Source organism: Paramormyrops kingsleyae, chromosome 1, assembly GCF_048594095.1.
Source record: "Paramormyrops kingsleyae isolate MSU_618 chromosome 1, PKINGS_0.4, whole genome shotgun sequence".
Classification (NCBI taxonomy): Eukaryota; Metazoa; Chordata; class Actinopteri; order Osteoglossiformes; family Mormyridae; genus Paramormyrops; species Paramormyrops kingsleyae.
The window spans coordinates 58520915-58545024 of NC_132797.1; the positions used below are offsets into that span (position 1 = coordinate 58520915).

The 24110-nt window shown below is 40.1% G+C and overlaps 1 protein-coding gene and 1 long non-coding RNA gene across 7 annotated transcripts in view; both read right to left on the reverse strand.

The window, feature by feature from the left end:
• LOC111844671 (protein phosphatase 1 regulatory subunit 1C-like) overlaps positions 1–10747 on the reverse strand; it is a 37450-nt gene extending 26703 nt beyond the window's left edge. For 2 of the 6 annotated variants that reach the window (XM_072716802.1, XM_072716799.1), the window contains exons 1-2: positions 10304–10745; positions 9773–9833 (exon numbers count right to left, since the gene is read on the reverse strand). In XM_072716802.1, coding sequence (XP_072572903.1) covers positions 9773–9833; positions 10304–10384 — 142 coding nt within the window. In that variant the 5' untranslated portion in view covers positions 10385–10745. Of the gene's footprint in view, positions 1–9772; positions 9834–10303 lie in introns of all 6 variants that reach the window. The other 4 variants (XM_072716793.1, XM_072716796.1, XM_072716800.1 and 1 more) reach the window with 4 other exon arrangements.
• A 6665-nt stretch (positions 10748–17412) lies between these two features.
• LOC140578857 (uncharacterized) lies at positions 17413–20572 on the reverse strand. The gene is made up of 3 exons (XR_011983139.1): positions 20252–20572; positions 20027–20159; positions 17413–17724 (listed from the first exon to the last, which is right to left on the reverse strand). It is a non-coding gene; the product is annotated as an uncharacterized lncRNA (long non-coding RNA).
• Positions 20573–24110: the final 3538 nt, after the last annotated feature.

Here is a 24110-nt window from a genome sequence, read left to right on the forward strand (position 1 = left end):
ACATTCCATGACCTGAAAGTCAGTTTTGTCAGCCGGGGATTGGACCACCAGGACCTCCTTTGGCAGCCACCTGATCCACAATGCACCAAACCTCTAACTATTCCCCTTGCGGGTGGTGGGCCCACCTAGGTATCGATAGGATTGTAGTTTCAAATAAAATCTCTCTTGGTTTCATTCTACCGCTATTCTTTTTTTTCTGGTTATGTTTATACATGCAATCCTGTGTCCGTAAATGGTTAAAAACTAATAAAACACAGCGACAATTGGCCTTATCTGTACTTTCATCTGATTGGTAGCAGAAATATGAAAGTTACCTTATTACCTAACAAACTGTGCAGGCTGTCAGTCTTCCATGTGCCATGTGCATCCTCATCTATGACCCCACCCATGTTGGTGTCCTGGTTTTTCACAAATCTAAGGTGGAACCTTACTCTATAACCTCTAGACTAGAATTTTTTTGCCCTATTGGTTGGGTGGGCCTCTGCATCATTTAATAAACTCCAGTTAGTCCAGTTAGTGCAGAATGCTGGAATACTACTGGATAAACATGCGCATATCAGTCCAGTATTAGCCTCACTCCACTGGCTTCTGGTTAGCGCTTGTATTGACTACAAGGTGCTACTGCTTGCCTATAAGGCACTGAATGGTCTAGCACCAGAGTATATTAGCAGTTTACTGGTTCCATATAATGGCCCTTGTCTGTTTCACTCTCAAAGGGCGGGTTACCTGGTGGTGCATAGAGTGGAACCATCTTCATTTGGTTGCAGAGTATTCTGTTACAAGGTTTGAATAGTCTACCAGCAAAAGTCCAAGATTCAGACTCATTCCCAATATTTAAGTCAAAGCTAAATACTCATTTGTTTAGTTTAGCATATGGTCGCAAAGCTGATAGTTATTTCTCACTCCCAGCTAGGGTTATAGTCTGCAACACAGAGTTGGTTGGGTATCAGGGTCATTGATGACAATTCATGGATGAACTGGGTTTCCAGTGCTGCCATTTTGGCTTCACGTGTTTTGTGTGTTGTTGGAATGCTCATACTCAGGGATTCCTCATACCTGTGTTCCCTCCTACCTCTGTTGCCTATGTAAGCTTCCATAGTTATAATTATGGAGGCTCCCTATCTCCATACCACACGACAAAATACCTCATATAGTTTCAGCTATTTGTCATACAGTTTTATTAATGTCTCCTGATGGTGAGCTCCTGATGGTGGGCTACACTTCTGCCATCCTCACCTGCTTGCTGGTGGACCGCACCACCCATCCCACCGAAGGAAGCAGCTTTCTCACCTGGCTGTCTTGACATCAGCTGGACCTTCTCCATTTATACCTGGACTTTACACATTTCTACTTTATAAATCAAGACTTTGTTTTTTTGCACTTCCTGTGCACTCCCCTTTTGAGTCTGGTTCCTTCCAAGGTTTCTTCCTACTAGGGAATTTTTCTTTGCCACTTTCGCCTCCAGCTTACTCTTTGGGGGCATAGAGCGAGGACAATGCAAAGTGCATTGAGACAATGTAATATTTTAAAAACGGGCTATATAACTAAATTAAATTGAACATAAGAACATAAGAAATTTACAAACAAAAGGAGGCCATTCGGCCCATCAAGCATGTTTGGGGAGAACTCAACTAATAGCTCAGAGTTGTTAAAATCTTATCTAGCTCTGATTTGAAGGAACCCAATGTTTTAGCTTGCACTACACTAACAGGAAGACTATTACATACTCTAACTACATACTGTGTAAAGAAGTGCTTTCTCAAATCGATTTTAAAATTTTCTCCCGCTAATTTCCACCTATGGCCACAAGTTCTAGTACTTAAACTAATATTGAAGTATCTATTTGGCTGAACAGCATCCATACCTGTTAGAATCTTGTATACCTGGATCATGTCCCTCCTTAGTCTCCTTTGTTTGAGGCCGAACAGGTTCAGCTCAGCAAACCTATCCTCATAAGTCTTTCCTCTAAGATGAGGAAACATAATTGTAGCCCTATGTTGAACCCTTTCCAAGGCAGCAATGTCCTTTTTTAAGGTATGGTGAACAAACTTGCACACAATATTCTAGGTGGGGTCTTACCAAGGAATTGTATAATCTTACCATCACCTCCCTTGACTCCACACACCTAGAGATGTAACCCAACATCCCACCCACCCATAAAATATTTTTTATACTTTCTATTTCTGCTACCTTACATTTGTCTACATTTAATTTCATCTGCTGGGTCTCAGCCCAGTCATTTTTTAAATCAAGATCCTGCTGCAGTCTCTGTACTGCTAGTTCAATATCTGTTACACCACCCACCTTGGTGTTGTATGCAAATTTAAATAGTTTACTGTATATATTGTGTTCAATATCGTTAATGTAAATGTTAATGTAATGTAAAACAGTGGCCATAAAATTGAACCTGCGGTACCCCACTATGAACGCAGGCACTCTGTGACATTGTTCCTATAATAACTACCCACTGCTTCCTAGCTGTTAACCAGTTTTCGATCCAAGCTGCTGCAGTTCCTAAAATCCCTGCAGCTTTGATCTTAAGCAGGAGCCATAAGTGGGGGACAACATAAAAGGCCTTCTGGAAATCTAAGTAGATCACATTGTAGGCCTTTTTGTGATCAATTTCTCTTGTAGCTTGCTCGACAGAGTAATGATAATAATAATGAACACTTTATTAATCCCCATGGGGAAATTGTTTTTACGCCTCCCTCAACTTGCTCTTTTGTAGAGCAAGTTGTCCGCGAAGGGCAGCCACCCGTAGCAGCGCCCAGGGAGCTGGGAGTCCTGGTCGTGTACCCGCAGATAGTTGCTGGAACGGGCGGATTTTAATGTTCTGGAATTTTACGGGCAGGTATGCGGGTAGGTAATTGATTACACACGGGCGGGTAGCAGGTCAATCAAAACAGTATTGTAGCCTGCAAAAATAACATATAAGCAAAAATATCTATGTATTAGACTATCATGTACAAATTGTCATCATCACAGTGTGTTCAGTATGTCGGGGGTACCTTATAGTGCTTTCGATTATTTACCTCCAAGTCGGCACTCAGATGAAAATGTCACGAAACGTCATGAAAAACGTCACTTCCCGTCGGAAATATGCCTCTTTTATGACGTTGATGTCGGACAAGATTTTGTTGTCCGAGTTGCCCCTGTGGCATAATTTCAACATGCCGGCTTACACACTCGACAGTAATTCTATTTTATAAATCTTTAAAAATGTTTATTTTGTTAAATATATAAATAGTTATAAATGTAACTGCACATGTTCAATTTAGAGAATACCATATCATGACCATAAACAGTATCCTATCATGCAATATCAGATTTTTACCAGACTTGTTAGTGTCTTTGGTTTGTTTGTAGTTTGCTTGCCTCTCGAAAAAAGAATATTGCTATGAATGTGCTAAAATATTTTATAAAGCTTTTAATGTGGTTTGACTAGTTCGTGTTTCTTGTTTGTTTGTCTCTCGGAAAAAATTATTTGACTCCAAATCTGCTAAAATATAAAGCAACAACACACAGCAGCGTGTTCATGGAGGCAGCCATGTTTGTTCCGAGATGTGGTAGTTCAAACGTGAGATTGTTGGACTATCACTCAACTCGGAATTTCTGAGTTCCGAGAGAAAAACGAACGCACCATTAAATAATTGCCTCGACAAACATTCACATACACATCTGAATCCTTGCTCAAGCGTGTCGTTGTGTTCTCTCTTTCACGCTCGTCACAGTATGGATAGTTTAGATCTATCTGATTTGATTTTGTGTTAAACAGACTTTTTCGTTTCAATTCAAAATTCATGTAGGCCTAGCGCTTGTCACGTTGAGAGGTGCATAGAAAAAATTATTGTGTGTAATTTATCATGTGTACGGGTGGGTAATGGGCGGAATATTAACGGGCCCGGGCGTGTGCGAATTTAAATTAATCACGGTGCTGTACTGTGCGGGTGCGGACCCGTGCAGGACTCTGTTCCTCGATGAACTCAAGTAGATGACTTAAACAGGATCTACCTCTCCTAAATCCATGTTGGCTATCCCTCAGAATGTTATTTGAATCCAGGCACTCTACCATTTTCACTTGGATTATAGCTTCCATTATTTTTCTAGTTAAACTTTTACCAGTTAAACTAATTGGCCTATAGTTTGCTGGATTACTTCTATCCCTTTTTTTGAATATGTGCATTAGGGGTGGGCGATATACCGGTAGACTCGACTAACCGGTAGAAATTTGTCAACCGATAGAGATTTTGGTCTATCGTCTTAATCGCGATTGAGATCACATGACGTTGCACGTTGGGTAACCACGCAATACACATTCACTTCGACAATGGAAGAAGACGGTGCAGCGGTGAGTTTGCTTACATGTGACGAAACCAACAAGGAGGAGATTGTAAAGAAAAAAGGTGCATCGTCTGTGGTGTGGAAAAGAGCATGTGAGCGGAGCGGAGCAGAGCGGGCGGAATTAAGTCAGAGCGCGGAGCGGGTTTTCTAATTAAGGCTGGAGCGGTCGCTTTGTCTCGCTCCAATTTCGCTCCGATACCGCTCACACTACAATTCTGAGGCGTGCCCAAATCTACGCAGAATTCATCTGTACAATTATCAAAACTGTTACACAAATTGGCCGAGATGGAATTCGCAAAGTATTTCACAAAGGAAACTGATAAATCATACAAGTGTACTATTCTTATCAAACATATAGATGACAAGAATGTACAGCAAGAACAACAATGTGGTGAAACTGTTTCAGTGAGTAAAGATTCACTTTGGAATCACTTTTCTCAGAAACATGAGTGTGCTACGCGAACAAGCGGAAGCCAGAGCAAAACGCGTGCAAGTTTTATATGTGTCACGTCCCGCTCCGTACGATCCTGATGTGTGCCACGCCCCCCTCATTACCTCGTGTTCTTCCCTGATGGATCTCACCTGTTGCTCGTTTTCCTCAGCTTGTTTAGTGTATTTAGTCCTTGTCATAGTCAGTGATCCCTAGGTTAGTCATTGTATTGTTACGTGTCGTCCCTTCCTGTCTGCCCTGGTCATCATTAAAGTCCCGTTTCCCCGAACCTCTGACTCTGTGATCCTGTTCACCCGCCCGCTCACCGGCGTAGCATGACAATATGGTTGTAACTTGTAGCATATCAAGTCTATAAAGTATAAAAGCCTATAAAGTAAATATTGGTAATCAAATAAATTTGTTTTGTCATTCAAAGTAGGTCTAATAAGATTTTTTTTTTATTTCACGTAACGTAAAATGTTATTTTAGAGACGTGCTGCATCAACAGAAAAAAATTGAGGAATTTAAAACGTGTCTGTATATTCTTTAGGCTATTAAGCCCACTGATTCCTTTATTTGTAAGCCTATTTTTGTGTGGAATGCCATTTCCAAACCTGTCCGTTGTTGCCGATAGGTTGCTTAAAAATAAATATTTTCTGTTCTGACTGGCAATGTTGCCGTTGCTCATATTTCTTTATGACATAAGGCTTCGGTTTAAGGTGACATTTGTTAGGCATGCAGATTATTTGTCCCTCTTTTAAATTGGAGCGAGCGTGGAGCGATTTGACTGGAGCGGGAGGACATTTTAGTGGAGCGAGGAGCGGTGTTGAGCGGAGCGGCGTAGTGCGAATTAGAGCGGAGGAGCGGGCGGAGCCAACAGCCTCGTGAGCGAGGAGCGGAAATTCTCACCGCTCCGCTCCGCTCACATGCTCTGGTGTGGAATTGGTTTGAGTATAGGAAAAGTGAATACGAATGAGACGAACGTGATTTGCAAGGTATGCAAGAGCACTGTTTTAGCAAGCGGTGGAAACACGTCAAACCTTTTCTATCATCTCAAATCCAAGCATCCAAACGAATATGTCAAAAAATGCAGTACAATACATTGCAGTAAACAGTATGGTTGTTTTTTTTACTTAAAGTAATGCTGCAATTTTAAATAAAATTACATCATATAAAACAGTTTCTTTGTGTTTGAATTTTTATTTATGCATTTCCAGATACAAATTGCTATATTGTGATATATATCGTTATCGAGGTAGAAAATTGCCGTGATAGAAGATTTTGGTTATATCGCCCACCCCTAATGTGCATTATATTAGCATGCTTCCAAACAGAAGGTAGCACACCAGTAGATAAGGATTTCTGAAATAGTAAAGTTAAATTTTGGCAAATAATATCCCTCACCTCTTTTAAAACTATAGGTAAGATGCCATCAGGGCCCCGCAAATTATTTATTTTGAGCTCAGCTAGGCTTTGTAGCACATCAGCTTCAATTATGCATATTTTGGGCATAGACGACACTGGATTAGTAATATGAGTTGGTATGTTACTTGTTTACTCTACAGTGAATACCCATGTAAATCAATCATTAAACTCATTTACTATATCAATTTAATTTTCAATTATGAGACCCTTACTGTCCTGCAGATTATTTTGGAGTTAAAAAATTGGAAGAAATGTTTAATGTCATCCTGAGCCTACAATGCAATCTTCCTTTCGACATTCCTCTTAGCGAGTCTAATGTTATTCTTTAACTCAACTTGTAGACTTAGATACTCCTGCTTTATTCTAAAATCATTAGTTATTTTCCAATTGTGGAACAGAGTCCTTTTCATCCTGACTTTATTCTTCATTTACATAGTAAACCACCTTGGTTGGAAGTCCTCTTGTACTTACAATAATGTGCTTTTAAAATATTCCCATGCCTCAACAGTTTTGCTATTTAACTCCATCTAGTTTACAGTTTCTAGTTTCAGTCTCATACCATTAAAATGAGCCTTCCTAACATTGTATATTTTTATTTTGGATTCTTCGGACAGTAAAATTAACCTCACATTTAATCATGTTATGATCGTTACTGTTAAGTGGTTCTAAAACCTCTAATTTTCCAGTCCTATACTAGCTATTACAGAAAACAAAATGAAAAATGGCTTCTCCTTGGTAGAAGCTTTAACAAACGGAGTAAAAATGCAATCCTGTACCAGTTTCACCATCTCCAGTTCATTTACAGAAGAGCCAGAGACTATGTCCCACTGTATCCCAGGTAAATTAAAATCACCCATAACTACCACATAATTTTTATTACTCATAATCCTGATATGGTTGTATAGCATTCTGCTTTCCTCTGCAGCTACATAAGGTAATCTATAACAAACACCGACAATTAGGCCATTTGAGTTTTTAGCATCTAAGTTTGTCTTAAACAATGCTACCATACACACTGCACCAGACAAAAAGCAGTCTTATTTTGACAGAGACGTGTCATATCAGCATGAGAGTCTGCCGCAGATTCCCAGAAAGCACCCGCATGCTCTGCTCATGAGATCGACACCCACCGTGCAGCAACACAGGCGAGCTCTGAGCTTCTCTGTGTGAGGCAGCTCTAGTCCTACAAAGAGCAGCTTGTTCCATGGTGTCTCCCCTAAACAAAGACTCTCTCTCACAGCACCTACAGCAGATGGAACTGGGGCAGCTTAGACAAGGCATCCTGCACTCCAACACTTGATGAGGTCTGCTCTCTAACATTTGGTGATGTAAATAGCAAGGTATAGGATTGCTGTGCTCATGAGGAATGGGTCCTGGTACAGCTGCACTGCATTCATGCTGAAGAGTGTCATTACTGCATGGCTCATAGCCTCGGGGGTAGACCTCCCAACAGAGCTGAAATGTAAATTTTGTCACTCTCTCAGTCACTCTCTCATGTTACTCTGCAGAGATCCTGTCACTCTCAAGGCCAATTCATACTTTTCTGCTTGTGTTTTCAGGCTGCAGATGGTTGTGCGCACAGCTTCCGCTTATACTACATTTGGTGGCAGATGTGGATGGTTGCGGCCAGTACACATATACAGCAGTGATTTTTCTATGAGACCAGGAAATGGCATATGTATTGCAACAAACACAAATACAAACAGGGCAGTGAAACAGGTGAATTTTTAGCAGTTTTAAAAGTTAATATTCTATGCTTGGGCAGTACTACCATAATATGGCATACAGCACTATATTAAAATCCAAACCGCCACCACAACAACAACAAATTTATTTTTGTATAGCGCATTATTACATTACATTGTCTGAAAGCGCTTTACAGCATCCCCACCCAAAGCCCCCAGTGAGTAAGCCATAGGCGACAGTGGCAAGGAAAAACTCCCTAGAAGGAAGAAACCTTGGGAGGGACCAGACTCAAAGGGGGAGCCCATCCTCCAGGGGCCGGCAGGGAGAGTCAAATACAGTTAAGTCTGAGACACAAACACCCTGCTTAGCGAATTTTATTGCCAAGATTTAAAAATGCTGGAACAGGGTTACTTTTAAAAATACTATTGTCAGTAGTATATCAACCCACTCACGCCACGGTGCTGCCTCTTTCTCACACATGTAATGTCTGGACAGTATGAAAAATTAGACATGCGGATACCTCTGACCCTCCTCATATAGCTGGTCACCATGACTAGTACAACAACTGTTCTTCCTCTACTCTTTTATTATTGATTGCTGATCTGTGAAAGTCCTCACTGCCACTTACTGGAAATCTGCGTAGTCAGTGCTTATGGACGTGCATGATTTCTACTAGACATAAAAATCTGGGCTACATGTGCACCGACTGAAGCTGTATGCAGCCTCCCCCTGATGACAAAATTTACGTTATGTCTCCTCTTCGACAACTGAAACTGCACACAAAAAACTGAAGCATAAATTGGCCTTCAAACTCTCTAGCATTGGTCTGTAGAGAGCCTGTCACTACCACAATCCCACATGTTACTTTACAGACCGCCTGTCACTCTTATACTCCCACATTACTCCACACAGTGGGTGACTCTGGTTCAGCACACTGGTTCCTGATCTATTGTGATGTCTATTAGCAGTGGTACCCGTTTTTACAGCAGTAAAAAGTGAAGCACCAAAAGTATGGTACCTTGTGCAGCGGAACAGAATAATAGAGCAGGTCCAACATGCGGTTTCTACCAACAGAAACTTACAGCCAACAGCAAAATTTATCACAAAGCCACAGCATCAGGCTCCAAAATCTATCCATCTTTATATCCATCCATCTGCTGTCTTGTGCATCTGGGGATGGATACATTTACACACATGGTGGTGTCTTCCAATGCTCACGTGTAAATTCCTGTGCTAGTACTGAGTATGTCAACATTATAATAATCCAGTTGGGAATGGCAGAATTGTGCGAGATGGACAGTGGCATCTTTTTGTCTAGAGCAGAGGTCACCAACATGGTGCCCGCGGGCACCAGGGTGCCCCCAAGGACCACATGAGTCGCCCGCGGACCTGTTCTAAAAATAGCCCAACTCACCATTGAGCAGCATCTAAAATTTAATTTTATCCTGTTGCTATTCTTCATTAATCTCATTTGTATTTATATAGATTTGATAGTGACAATATCTAAAAAAAAAGCATTTAAATATGTTTATTATACATGATTTAAGAAGAGTGTATAAAACTGGTAGCCCTTCATATGGCTCAGTACCTGTGAAGTAGCTCTCAGTTTCAAAAAAGTTGGTGACCCTTGATCTAGAGATTTAAAGGTTGGTACAGTAACAATTATGCTCTGGATTAAGATACAAGTTAAAGCTGGTTAAAGCCAGTTAAAATGTGAGCGAATGTTTGTGGCTGTACCAGGTGTGTCTGTGTGCATTTCTGTGCATATATGAGGTCAGTGAGCATATTCCAGAGTTTTAAGCAGACGTCTTCCCTGGAATGTTAACGGCACCAGACGAGCAGCTGACATTTGGGGTTCCTGTGGAGAAAATTCTGACTGGCATCCTTTACCTGCAGCCTCTGGGTTGGCATACACCACCAGGGAGGCTGGTGTGGGTCGTCTCCTGCGGATCTAGGGGGACAGGAGGTGAGAGTGACTGACCTCGGACCCACTCACACAACGGCGCTGCCTCTTTCTCACACATGTAAATGCTACACTATCAGAGCTAGCAGCACACAACCCCAAAGCTCGGTTTTCATTGGCTTGGGGGGGATGAGCCCCAATGAGTGTAAACAGAGCAAATACAGTGGTGACTGTCTCTTCAAATGTGGACTTTAGGCTACTTAATGCATTACCGTGGAGGTAAACGCCAAGATACAGCCAAGCTCCTACAGTGGGGTCCAGAACGAATCAGCATTCAACTCATTCTGGACTATTCTTCTCTGTATGTAGCTCACTGGCATACAAACCATTATTCCCATGGTATAAATAAGCTTCCTCTTGGGACAAACCAATATCACCACTGCAAATACCAACTTCCCCCTTGGATAAACCAGTTTCCCTGTGATCTTGCAGTCCCCAAGGCAGCCTGTCCTGCTCACCTGCTCTGCAGCCTGCGGGTCCAGTTGCTTTTGGTGGGGTGGCACAGCAAACTGGATCTTCTTTGGGTTGTTAGGCTCCATAGTGTGAGTGAGAGAAGTGAGCGGGACAGGAAAGGAGAGAGGAAAGAACAGGCTTCCCTCAAACCTCGCTCCACATCACATTCACTGAGCTCTGCTGGGTAACTCCGCCTTCGGCTGGCTCTAGCTTCACCCTACGTAGCTTACAGCCTCACCCCATCCTGCCACAACCAACATGTTCCTGCCTGCTGCGCCCAGGACTCAGACACTCTTTACTCCACCTAGTAGCCCAAAGTGTTGCATTCCTCCCCCCGTACTTGACCCCCTCAGGAGCAGCTCATGTCCCTCAATTATAGATCAGGGAACCTGTCAATCCTGTGCAAGTCTAATTCTGTCAGTCCCAGGGCAGATTCTCACTTTTAGCAGAGCAGGTCAGTGTGTGTGTGTGTGTGTGTGTCTGTCTGTCTGTCTGATATAGCCTGCAGAGCTGCTTGCCGTGCTGGGCTGTTTTTAGGCGTGTATTCTGGAGGCTGTCGCCGTGAGCATGTGCAGGGCAGGAATGCAAGCAACACACAGGCGTCATTCACAGCAGCCCTGTGGGGCCATTCTGGGGGGACCCACGCTGTTACTTTCCCTCCAAGCGTCAATGTGGGCCTTTTATTGGCTGTGATATTACCGTCATCCCAGCACTCTTTTGGAAAGCGTAGAAGTCATAGTGGCAAACCATAGTCTAGTGAGGCAAGCAGTGGACTGGCTGTGCTAAAGCCATCCTCTGTGCTGAACGAACAAGGTCAGCAGGAGGCATGGAGATTAAGGGGCAACATGAAGAGGTAACTACCTTACGGCCATGAAACCGCTCTGTGGCTATGTTGTAATATAACGACTGCACAGCACCCCCTGCTGGTTTAGTGGATGGGGGGGATTTGGTCAGAGTGCGAATTACCCCTCCATAATTGGGGGGTACTGCCTTCATAACACTTATAAGACCATTATGGTCCGCTACCGCGTCAATACGAATAGTCGCCACCAAGATCAATGTTAAGAGTGCAAGATGCGCTAGGGGTGTTTACTAACATGTATGCAACACACGGTCATGGTCTGGACATGTGATAAAATGAGAATCAATACAGAAGATCTCATTATCCTTATCCCAATCCAAAAGATTTTGGTTTTGATAACTCCCAGGAATTATCCTAGAAGAAGTATACTAGTAAAAGTAATAAGCCTATACATTTACAAACAGCCTGGTCTGGTCCAGCAGTCTGGTGTTATTCCTGCCCTCTCAGTCCCCCCAGCTCCAACAGCCTTCAGAAATAAATATTTGCCTATTAGGCTAATATATGTCTTGATGATACAGTAGATCTTAAAGTACAGGCTAATTTCTAACTCACCTCTTGGTCCTGTGCGCTGTCCTCATCCTGCCATCTTCCTGCTGCCTGCTCACTGTCCTCATCCTGCCATCTCTCTGCTCCTGTGTCTCCTCTGCCTTCTGCTGACCACCACTTTCCTTCATACACATTAACAGTTTGCAAAACTGCACCTATACTTTTAGTGTAATGTTCTGTAGCTCTTAACACTAATATTTCCTACTTACTCTTCTTTTACCACCAAAAAAGGGTCTGATGTCTCCGTTTTTCCTTTTCCTCATAGTGTGTCTGTGAATAAAATCTAATCTATGTTTAACAAAACAGTATCTGGGCTATCAGATGAAGCTTCTAAAAATGTTCATAAATATGAAATTGTGGAATGCAGAATCAATACCACTAAAATTCAAATAATGGGGCTTTTTTATTTGCTAGCTAGTTTTTTTACATTGCCCCTATAGGTTTCACTTATAGTAATGTTTTTTCAGAGCATAACGTTAGACCTTCTTATGCATTAACATTAGCCTAATAACAAACCACACAGGCTAAGTGGTGAATTAATTTCAGAAAGGCACAATTTATTCATGATAAAATGAGAATGAAAACATAGGAAGTTCATCTCCTTGGAAAATGATCATGATTGATTTTACCTTACCAAATAAGCCTGCTTTAAATAGAGAACTTAGCTTATCTTGCTAGTTAACGTAACTAACGTTGACTGTACCGGTGTTCTGTCGAGTTGAGCTACTTTGTCGAGGTCAGCAATTGTTAGGGCTATCGATTAGCACTACCGTAGCTTACCTCGACAAAGTAGCTCAACTCGACAGAACACCGGCCTCAGAAGGACAATGGCAAGTAATTCAAATTATAAAGACGTCAGCTTGCATTAGTAGATGAAACACTTAAACGAATAATGAAGGTTGTAAAATAACACATTTTCAACAGGCAAGACTCCTGCTGGCTACTTACATTTACCAATGCACGACAAACAGTACCATGACAGACGAACACAATGAACAGGTCACTCAATGAGAATGAATGACGCAACCGACTGGCTGCTTCTAGCGCCGAGGTGGTTAAAATGGTACAGTCCTCATTAGGGGTGTTTGAAATCGTTTTACATAACATCTTCCTACAAAGTGAGGTTATCCTTTTTTTTAAACTTTACAACAAAAGAAACATTTTAAGACCCCCCCCAAACTGCTATTTTTGTCTCTTTGGGGGGGTCTGGGTCTTGATCGGGGGGTACAGTACCCCCCGTAATTTGAACCATGGATTTGGTTGCTGAATGGGAGTTAGTCCCTCCCCCTGGCCCCCACTGATGACCACAGAATCACATCAGCCATTTGTTCAAAATAAAATATCTTTATTAAGGCTCTGTTTCCGATATACAGTATTTCCACAGACAAGACCAGCTCCCTAAAGCTGCTTACAAGCTTAGAACAAACACATTGATTAGTATGAGCTTTGAAGTGGAGGAAGAAACAGCATCTTCAAGTGTCTGTCTCATCCATGAAGGTCCATCTACCCCAGATGAGAAGCAGGGTCTAAAGAACTCAGCAGCTGACTGGACATGTTAGAGGTACCATAGCTCAGAGGATCAGGCTGCCCCAAGCAGCTCAGATGGTCCTCCTTTAGTATTTCATCTAAAAGAGAAGAACCACACAGTGACATCTGCCAGGTTGTGAGGCAGAACTGCTACTGTGGGACCTCATGGGACTGGATGATCTGCAGGAGCGGGGGAAGGGGACTGTGCTAGCTCTGCTTCCATAGCCTAGCTCCACCCTCAGCTGCTAGTGCTCTCTCAGGAACTCTGATGCCTGGCGAGACAGAGAGTAGCTCAGGTAATTTTTAATATATCCACCAATATGTTTGAAATTAATTAAAGTTTAATTAATTATTATTCAATGCTGATTATTAACCAATCGTTATGCCGAATGGTCGGCTCCTCCAAACTCAATTGCGGTATCCCTGTGAGTCTGTTAATTTGAGACTTAAATGGGATTCACTAATTACCAGTATCGCTTAGTAACATGGGTTAGAAGGCTCGTCCAGAGAGCTGCATCACCAGGTAATGTAAACGATTGGTAGCGAAGCTCCCCTCACGGCCGATGAGAGAGAGTCTCGCGATGTTTCAGGCGAGTTTGAGGTTCAGAGCGTGTAGCAAGATCGCACAGAGGCAGGGACTTATTGTGAACACTCAATGACGGAGGCTGAAGTTGTGTAAAAGACATGCATTTATTCCTAGCTAACACTACAACTAACATAAGACAGACGTTACACCTAACACAAACAACAAACACGAAATAACGGAATAAAACAAACGATGTAATTATGAAAATGCAATGACCGGATTTAAATGAGTAACCTTAAATGGGAAATACTGTTCTGCAAAGCAAGCACAGTTTGTGGAAACACGACCCTAAAGTCTTATAGCAGGTTAACAGAACAGTTTAAGTTGTTAGAATGAAAGGAAGTTGGTTTACTTGATTGAAGAGTGGGGGGGGGGGGTCTTGGCAGTTGATGGCAGAGCTGCTGAGCTGATGGCACTCAGGAAGGCGCGGCGTTTGGAGCCCCTTTGGATTCTCTCTCCTGGTGAAGCTTTGTCTTGGGTGCTGTTCTCTGTTCAGCTGGGCCTTCACCGGAGGACTTCTTGTGGGCTTCTCTTCTCCCGGGCTGATGGTCTTTTCTGCGCTGCTGATGGTCGTTCTGCGCTTGATGATCTGTTTGCCCCGGCTGATGGTTGTTCTCCCTCGGGCTAATGGTTGTTCTCCTTTTGTTCTGAGTTGCCAGGGTTTTATGCTCTAAAGTTCATGAATAGGGATGACCAGGAATTCGACTCCTGGCCCAATGGCTGGCCATCCATTTGGCGGGCTTTTGGAAGGGGGTCTGTATCAGTCCTTTTGGGATTTATGACTTGACTGATTCTCCCTTTACTGATGATTTTCATTAAGCTGTTATAACTTTTGATACATCCACTTTTATGGTAATCACTGACTAGATTTGGAATCAGGAGTGATTTTCCATCAGTTTGACACCAAACATGCCATACCAGCTTCACAGGTACATAGCTCATACCATCTGCATTAATTGATTAACAATTAATTATTTTATCTATGTGACTGATTCACATCAGTATAGGATACAGGTGTTTTGGGTTGCACCTCAACAGAAGTTACACTTTGTGCAGATATTACATCAAATATTCATATTCCAAACAGCACGTCTTATCCATAGATAGGCGTGGCCGTTAGTTTGTGGTAATATAAGTTGCACATCTGGAAGCAACATATTTTGTTTCGTGTGGCTTATGCCAATTGATCTTCTCCAGAATGGATAAGATACACCATAATTCAGTTCTTTTAACATATAGCATGTTAGAACAAAGAAACTTGGTCAGATAAGGACCACAAAGGAATGTTGGAAGAGAAAGGGGGGTTTTAACAAAGAAGACTCTCTAAAACATTGGTTACACTAATTTTCCAGATTCTTCTGGTATACCATGAGAACATATATACAATGGTTGCTATACCTATCTATTTATTTAAATTTATATGTGTTCAAGTGCAAAGGGGTAAAATAGGTGATACTCCGTGAACATGGTTATAAGGGTGGCACACAAAACACTAAGATTGTCTAAGGACACATACAAACATAACCTATCTGTATATTGAGACTAGTAGTCGTGAGCAAATCAATATACAGGGCATACAAAAGCCAAACTTAAATGAAATTTCCTTTAGGGTGTTCGTCTGTTGGGTGAGTGATATGTAAGGACCTGGAATTTACGCCCTGTGATATGTGCATGTGTGATCCTACATCATCATAATTTTAATTTTTGCAGGATTTTTGCGCACATACTTTGGAAAGTAAATGGCAAAGTGGAGATTGTATTTTCTTTTTTATCATTTTCATTTTATTTTTTGCAGAAAATACCTCCCATAACTGAACACCACACAGCTGGTAAAGAAGGCTCAACAGTGGCTGTACTTCCTGAGGAGGCTGAGGAAATTTGGTATGTCAACCAAGATCCTCAGCAACTTCTACAGCTGCATCGTGGAGAGCACACTGACCAGCTGCATCACCGCGTAGTATGGCAGCACTACAGCTATGGACTGCAAACGCCTGCAGAGAGTGGTGAAGACTGCAGAGAAGATCATCAGGACTCCGCTGCCCTCTTTGCAGAGCAGCTACCACCGCAGAGTCCAGAGGAGAGCTGCCTCCATCCTCAAAGACCCCACACACCCCCAACATGGACTGTTCACACTTCTGCCCTCAGGATGGAAGTACAGAAGTGTGAAATCTAGAACCTCCCGACTTAACAGCCCCTTCTCCCCCAGTGCCATCAGACTCCTTAACAGCCGACAGGAGTATGATTAATGGACATCATACTACCGTACTACCATACCATACTACCATATACTGTAATTTTTTGCACATTAAGCTCGTTTGCACATTACACTTAAAAGTATTTATTTTTCTATTTTTTCTATTATATTATACCTCTGAATTTTTGTGTGAACAGCAAAAGTAAGAATTTAATTGCACAGAGAAATGCACTTTTCTACTGTACATATGACAATAAATGCTTTGAATCTTGAATCATGATGTGACTTGTAAAGAAGGTAAGGGGATAGCAGCAGCGCCTGCAGGCTTCTGATCCAGTAAATCCTTATGACCGATATTAACAGGGTCTCTCATGTACACAGTCTTGTCTATTCATTATAGTTGTTAAAACCTCAGCTCTGTAAGTGTGTGTGTGTGTGTGTGCATACCCATACAAAAAATTTATATAATACAAAATATATTATAGACAATATATTTTCACCAGGTTAAATATATTAATCCAACTACATAAAAAATACATGGACTAATATATTGACCAAAATATATTGACCAAACACCAATGTATTATAAATATATTTTAAATATACAAAAAATTGCCGCTTTGGTATATTGTAGTATATTTCAAAAAATACATTTGTATATTGAAATTATATTTTTCCATTATATTTATTTTCAATATATGCAAACATATATGTAAATTAATATATTTCTTATATATGACAGGTATACCAAGAATTATATGAGTATATATAATAAATTATATTTTAAATGTATGGGATTTTTTTTATTTGATAATACATTTTTAAATATATTGTGATGTGTATTACACAATATATTACTATATATATTATACAATATATGTACTGATGTACTATATAAATATGACTAAACACGTTTCTTATTTTATAGGTATACCATTTATTACTACATTTATTAATATAATGTATAAGCAATAGTTTACTTTTTATAGACACTATATTTTAAAATACATTGTAATGTTTTGCCAATGCACTCATATTTCAGTAAGTAATATATTTAGTTATAGAATTATATTCATCAGAATTAACCCAGTGGGCACAAACACATGGAACATGGAATACATGTGGAAACAGCATGTGGAAAAGACAGGTGAATTACGTGTAAAAGGCAAGTTTTTTTCACGTGGGTTTTGGCACGTGGAATGTACGTGTTGTGTTCAACATAAATTCTGCAAATGCAGTGGGCACAAACAAGTGGAATACATGTTGGAACAGCATGTGGAAAAGACAGGTTAATTACATGTAAAAGGGAAGTTGAGTTCACATGGATGTTGGCAAGTGGAATGTACGTGTAATTCTATGAAGTTTACAATATCTACATCCTCCATAAAGCAGACATGAAAAGATAATTCACAGAAATATTCAATGGTAATGTATTTATTATGATATACTTCAAAACAGACTAAATAAGATACACATTAAAATTGGATGTAGTTTATAATACTAACATATGTCAGAATATCTGGCACTAAAAAATAAATGAAACACTCGTGACCAGTTAGATAACTGTCTAAATCAAACCATACCACTCGCTGCAACAATAATAATTAAAGCATGTCCGGTCTTCCTTGACGCTTTGGTGCATTTCTTAGTCTGCTGGCAATGAAGCTGTAAACAAAGGCTTCTGTAACCCCATGGCTCTTTACCACACTGTCTGTGAATCAAGTGACAAAAAACATTCAGAAGTGTTAGCAAATTCAGATGTGTGGAATTCAAATCACCAGTTACAGACATTTAGATAAAAAAGACACAGTCACTTAAGTGACAATCATTCACCAATTATTAATTTACAAAGAGCTGTCTTCTCAAAAGATGCTTTCTCCCCTCTCAATCTCTTCATGTTAAATTTACTCATAAGTGCATTGGTTAAGAATCTAGAAGAAAATAAATATTTTAATCAACATCACAAACTTGGCAGTCTTTAAACACCAATTTCACATGACGAACAAAACGAAATAAATGGTCTAACTGTGGTATTCAGACTTTGATCTATAAGCACAGATGCATTAATCAAAATTATTGTATTAATATTTTACTAAAAAGTTAGAATACACATTTGAGTGTGGTTTCCTCATACATTTTAATCTAATTTTATATCAGAGTTAGAGAAAAATAATGTAGAAACTCAGAAGTCCACTTATCGAAAGACAAGGTCAACAAAATAAATACCATAAAATTGATGTGTGAGCATCTTCATAGTCCTATTACAGGGTCATAATTACCAGAAAAATGAACTTACATGGCTCACCTTATTTTCATAAAAAAAACTGATAATTGTTTTATATGATGGAACGGTGCATTGACAATAGCATGAACTAAACAGGTGTGGCAGCATTTGCCTAAAACTTGGGAAATGCTGATGTGTAGTGCATAGTGCTGAAATTCACATGCCTGCTGTTCAAATGTTTTACCATTTCCTTTGCAGTAGCCACACTAATTTTCATGCAATTCTTAAACTGAAATAAAATATAACATATACTCATATGCTAATATACTGTATACTTTAACTCCATGTTAAAGTAATTGTGACAAAAGTTTAAAAACTAAATGCTGAGGATATTTTGAAAAGGCAAACCTTTGGAAAGACCAACAGTTACTAGGTATGTCACAATCACCAGTTCTGCGCCATAGGGGCTTTGGCAGGCAGCCTCGTTTTCAATTTGGTCGCCATTCCACAGAGCACCAGGGTATCCCAATAGTTTTTGCCTTTTTGTTGTGTTATTTTTGTGTCTATTAGGGTAACCCGTTCTGATAACGTAAAACACACCTTCATCTGGGGATTTCCATTCAAAACACGGTAATCTGACTTTCTGATAACTTCGAAATTTCCTCCCGATCTTACCGAAAATTTCACTCGTTAAAACCTTCGTTGGGACAATAAACGTAAGCAGAATTATTCTTCAAATTATGATAATTATATTTCTTAGTTAGTTTATTGTATTTAGGCGCATTTTGAGCAAAATGTATCGATCAGCAGTTCACTTTTTTGGATCTGCCGCGAGAGCCGGTCATGTTTTGTGGTGAACAGTGCAGCAAGAGCCGAAAATAGCATGATTTTCAGCATGGAATTTACAGCTTTAAAATGATGTGAAGGCTTTTAAATGAGGTTATATGTGTTTATGAATATATATTCTTGTAATAAAATGGAGTAGATACCCATCGCTTGCTTTTGTAACACAGATGATTGATAATTTTGAATGGGTTGGAAAGGCTAGAAATAGTTGCATATTGTCTTTGCAGTTACCTTTAACATGAAGAGAAAACGTAATCCTCCACAACCAGCACGGGCTGGCATAGCAAGGCAGCATCTCAAAGACTTCTTTTCTTCAACTCCCGGAGATCAGACAGTTCTTTATGGGCACATACTGCATATTTACCTGTACCTTTTGATACTTTACTATGCTTTTCAAATGTATTATTATTGAATGGATTATAATGATAACACAAAGTACTTTTTAATTTGATGCTGTGGACTCTTTGAAAAGACATTCTTTGTATTATTCACTACATACATTCTCCGGTGAGTATTAATTGACAGACAAATAAATTAAATAATATCTGTATCTGAGACTGTTAGGCAAGGAATAAGCTTTCTAATGATACCTAGTTTATTAAAATCTGATAAACAATAACAGAGTTATGCTCATTTTTCTGAACACCATAAACAGGTCACAAAGTCAAATATGGTTCTCCATTGTTTTATCTGTTACTAAGTGGACGTTAAAAAGCCTTAATTGGCGTTACAAAATATCCTATAACTTTCTTGCCATTCATCACAGAAAGAAGTTCTTGGTATCATTGGAAAGGTCTTATCAAGCCTTTTCTTTTGTAAAAATCCAACAACTTTGAAATTTTTTGTGACATACCTACAGTTACACATTTTATTCTGGAGCATTTGATAATTAAAATTTAAAAACCAATTATGTCTGAAAATTTCTAACTGTGTTGTGACATACCATTACTTATGATGTTGCTGTCATATACAAAATCACTTGAGTTTTCGATTAGCCTGGCGTTTCTTTGGAACCTCTTCATCACTATTCTCAGTTGCTGTGGTTACGTCATATTCTTCACACTCTTCCATACTGTCTGAAAAGCAGAAAGTAACTGTTTTCCAATGCCTTCGTCACTGCTTTGACATAAATTAATTTCATTATTTGACATAAATGAATTTCACTTACGAGAGGAATGTTTAATCTTTATGAGCTTAATTTTTCTCCATTTCTCTACATCAAGCTCAGCACACTTCTTGTGTAAAACGCAATATTGGTACACACTGGCCAGAACACATTTGTGTCCTTGATCCAGTTGAATGGAAAGTCGCTTGTTTTGGGCTTGTTTTCACAGGCCTGGTTGCTTATTTATCTCGCGAGATCTGGCAACACTGGTTTCTTGGCCATGGTCAACCTTGTCACCCAAACTAATGACAAAGTCACACGCGGCTTACGTTAGCTACTTATCTGCAGCTTCTGATTCGTTTAGCTTCTTATTTCGGGGCTTAAGTTAATTCCAGCTTCCTTATATCAGAGTGTTCGCAGCTGCACATGCTACAGTTTTTAGTTAAGACATTTTGAAAATACGAAATAAAATATGTCGTGCGATATAATGGCAGGTATGCCATTACACAAGCATACCTTTCACGATCGCTGCATTATAATGCTATATAAATAACATTACAGTACACAAAACGTGCCGTCTATATTACTTGTACAGTTTTCGGTACTGCATAAAACGGCTGATAACATGAATAATCTGACAACAGACAAGAATAATTAACTAGAATTAACACCGCCTCTGCACTCATCAGCACTGGGTTGGCAACACACGATTGGTACCCTGCACAAATAATTTTTTTTGTCATGTAAGAATATGATAATTTTTAAAGAACATCAAGTGGGTAACATTTAAAAATCCTATCTCGGTGGGACAAGGACACGCGTGATGCCGTTAGCTGTAAACCATAATGTTTTACTACTATGAATCTAAAAAAAAGTAATTTAAGTAACTGACTGACTGTTTAATATGTAAAACAAAGTATTTACTACTCACATGAGCTTCGAAAAACGTCGAAATCCTAGTCACTGTACGACAGGAGAAATCCGCGCGAAAGAGTCTGCAGTCGTAAATCCAGGAAAAAAAACTTTCAAATTTGGGTGACGTCATACGCACTGACAACGTCGCGACGCTATTTTTCCATTCTGTATATTATTTATTCTCACCTGATTTTTTAAAATAAAATACTAGACAATCCGTCACTAGATCACAAAAATAAAACAACAGAATGCTGAAATAAAAGTGTAGCTGCAGATAACCTGTTAGCGTTCCAAACACGCGGTTGCCGACAGTGCCATAAAGTTTATGGAGTTATCGAAAATACAATTGTGGGTATGTTCAGTGACTAGTTTAAAAAGACATCACATAAAGTGTTTTAAATCTGTCTAGGTGCCATATGAAAAATGTACAAAATCATTAGGGCCTACTTTAGAACTTTACAACAGAAAAAGCAGAGGTTGAGTTACACTCTGATTATCTCTATTCTGTGTTTACATATACATGCAGATTTACAATTTATGAAAAACATGCAAAAATATTTTTCCTGTTTGAACTAAAATTGTATTCGGTGGGCAAAGATTGATAATGGAATCAAAAATTCCACGTGGATTTAGTACATCTTTTCCACATACTTAAAATCACAATGGATCTACGTGGATATCAAGTGGAAATTGGTGGATCCACCACTTCACCAAATATCCATCAAAAACCCATATGGATAACACGTGCTGTGCCCACTGGGGATATTATTACAGAGAAAGGACAAGAACATGGCCCAAACAGGTATTTTATTAGCATAATCACTTTTTTTGTGAAAATTACAATGTGACAAATCACAAGTGTCTAAACTGCCTTCAAATGAACACAACACCAGCCCAAATCCTTAAACTTTAGGACACCACTGCGCTGTACTGTATGTATTTGTTTGTTCTAATTGTCACATAAACTACATAAATTAATAAATGAAATTTAAAACAACCTAATTGATTTAAATATATTTGGGAATATATAAGCAATGTATATGAATCGATGTATTTACAATCATATATTTCACATATATTTGAGAAATATATGGTATGTGAATATATTGCTTAAAATATATTTTTAAATACATTTTTTACTTCGAGAACATAAATTCCAATATATTGCAATATATTTCATTTCTGTATGGGTAGATACCCACAGACACACAGAAATCCCTGTCAGTGGCTCCTAATCTATGGATTTATACAAAGTCCACAGAGCTTTTCAGCCTATCAGTCAGCCCTGCAGACACAGACCTGACGGAAAGCCACAGGCAGCAAACAGACCCGGAGTAGGACGAATAGCGCTCGTTGAATTAATCAGTCAGAGTCTCAGCTGAAATCAGATCACAGCACTACTGTACTATAGTCCTGTGCTTTAAAATATTTGTTTTTCCATGATCTTCTTTTTGTATCAATGTCTATCTGGACAAAACTGAGCTCGTTTCAAATACCAGACAAGCGGGCCCTGAAAACAAGCAAAGCTGCGTGCTCCTAACCAGCCAGGATCGACTATGAGGTGGAACAAGAGTGCTGTGGGGGGGGGGGGGGACAAGTAGCATTAACCGACTACACTGCATCACACAACTTTAGGCTACCATTTTCATTAAAGATCACAGTGATTCCTGTGGTCAGCAGGAGGTCAGAGATTACAACCTGTCAAAGGGAAAAAGACAGCATGTAAACATGAATTGCAAGAATGTCATCAGAATAAAATGGTGCAAATGGAGCAGGTTGCTCCATGTCATTCCATTTGTGTATAGTAGGGGGTACAGTGCTTAAGGAACAACTTTGAAATCCAACCAATAACAAATCCTTTGGCCACAGCAGGTGGGGCCCATGGGGAGGAGGCCATCCCGGTAGGTCAGCCTCCTCACCCTCAATAGGTGTGACCTGCAGTTGTGCACCTGCGCCTGGGTCCTCTTAGTTCAGCTGGATGTTACATGCCTCACATAGGCAGTACAGCAGTCTCTTCTTCTCAGTGCAGGGGCTGATGTGTAGCTGGGCCGGATTCAGCAGGCTCTTTAAGTCTACAAGAGGAGCAGAAATGGCTGGATTTGTTCAGAGACCCAGCTGGTGGCAGGCACTGTTTCCAGCTTAATGCTCCCCCTCTCAATTCTTACCTCATTGTCTACACCAGTGGTGCTTCTAGCTTGTATGATGCCCTTCAGCACCCCCCTTCCTCCCGCTAAGAAAAATTGTGTTATGGACCAAACCACCCTGCTCCCCTGCCAGAAAAAACACCATTCGGTACTGTAAATTTTATTAAGAAATTTGGAATGATAAAAATAATGATAAAATTATATTTAAAACTGATTTTACTAATTGCATTATTACAGTGCAAAATTAGAGATGTGCTATTTGATAGATTCTCTCACTCCCCCTACCTCGGGCTTCCAGTGGGGTGACTTGAGGTCCACCCACCCCCACCACCCTCCTTATTTCGTAATCCGTACTAAGTGCTAGCCTTCCTAGCTTACAAATTAGAATCAAGGCGCTCACTCTGACAAGGTTAACTGACCCACGCGGTGACATAACATTGACATGACAAGCAAATGCCTGTCCATGTTGCCCAAACCTAAATACACCAGCGGTCCCCTGCCAGTGATCTTACCCCACCATGAGTGTGATACCCTACCGAGAGACTGGTGCTTGAAAACCAAACTCATCTGACCCACTGTGAACTCATTTGGGGGTGTTCACCTCATGGGTATGTTTGCTCCATGGGAATGATTCTACATGCGTGGACTGCACAGAAACAGATATGACAGATTCAGAAACACACTTTTTAAAAACAATTAATGTAATAACACTGCATAGCACCTCTAACCCTCCCCTCCCATTATGCTTCCAGTCCACAGGAGGGCACGTCTTTTATCACAAAACTGCTTTTGTTTGTAAGCATTCGTTTTTGTCTTTTTGGGAAGCTGTCATAGTCAGCAGGACTAAAACAGTGAGAGCAGGC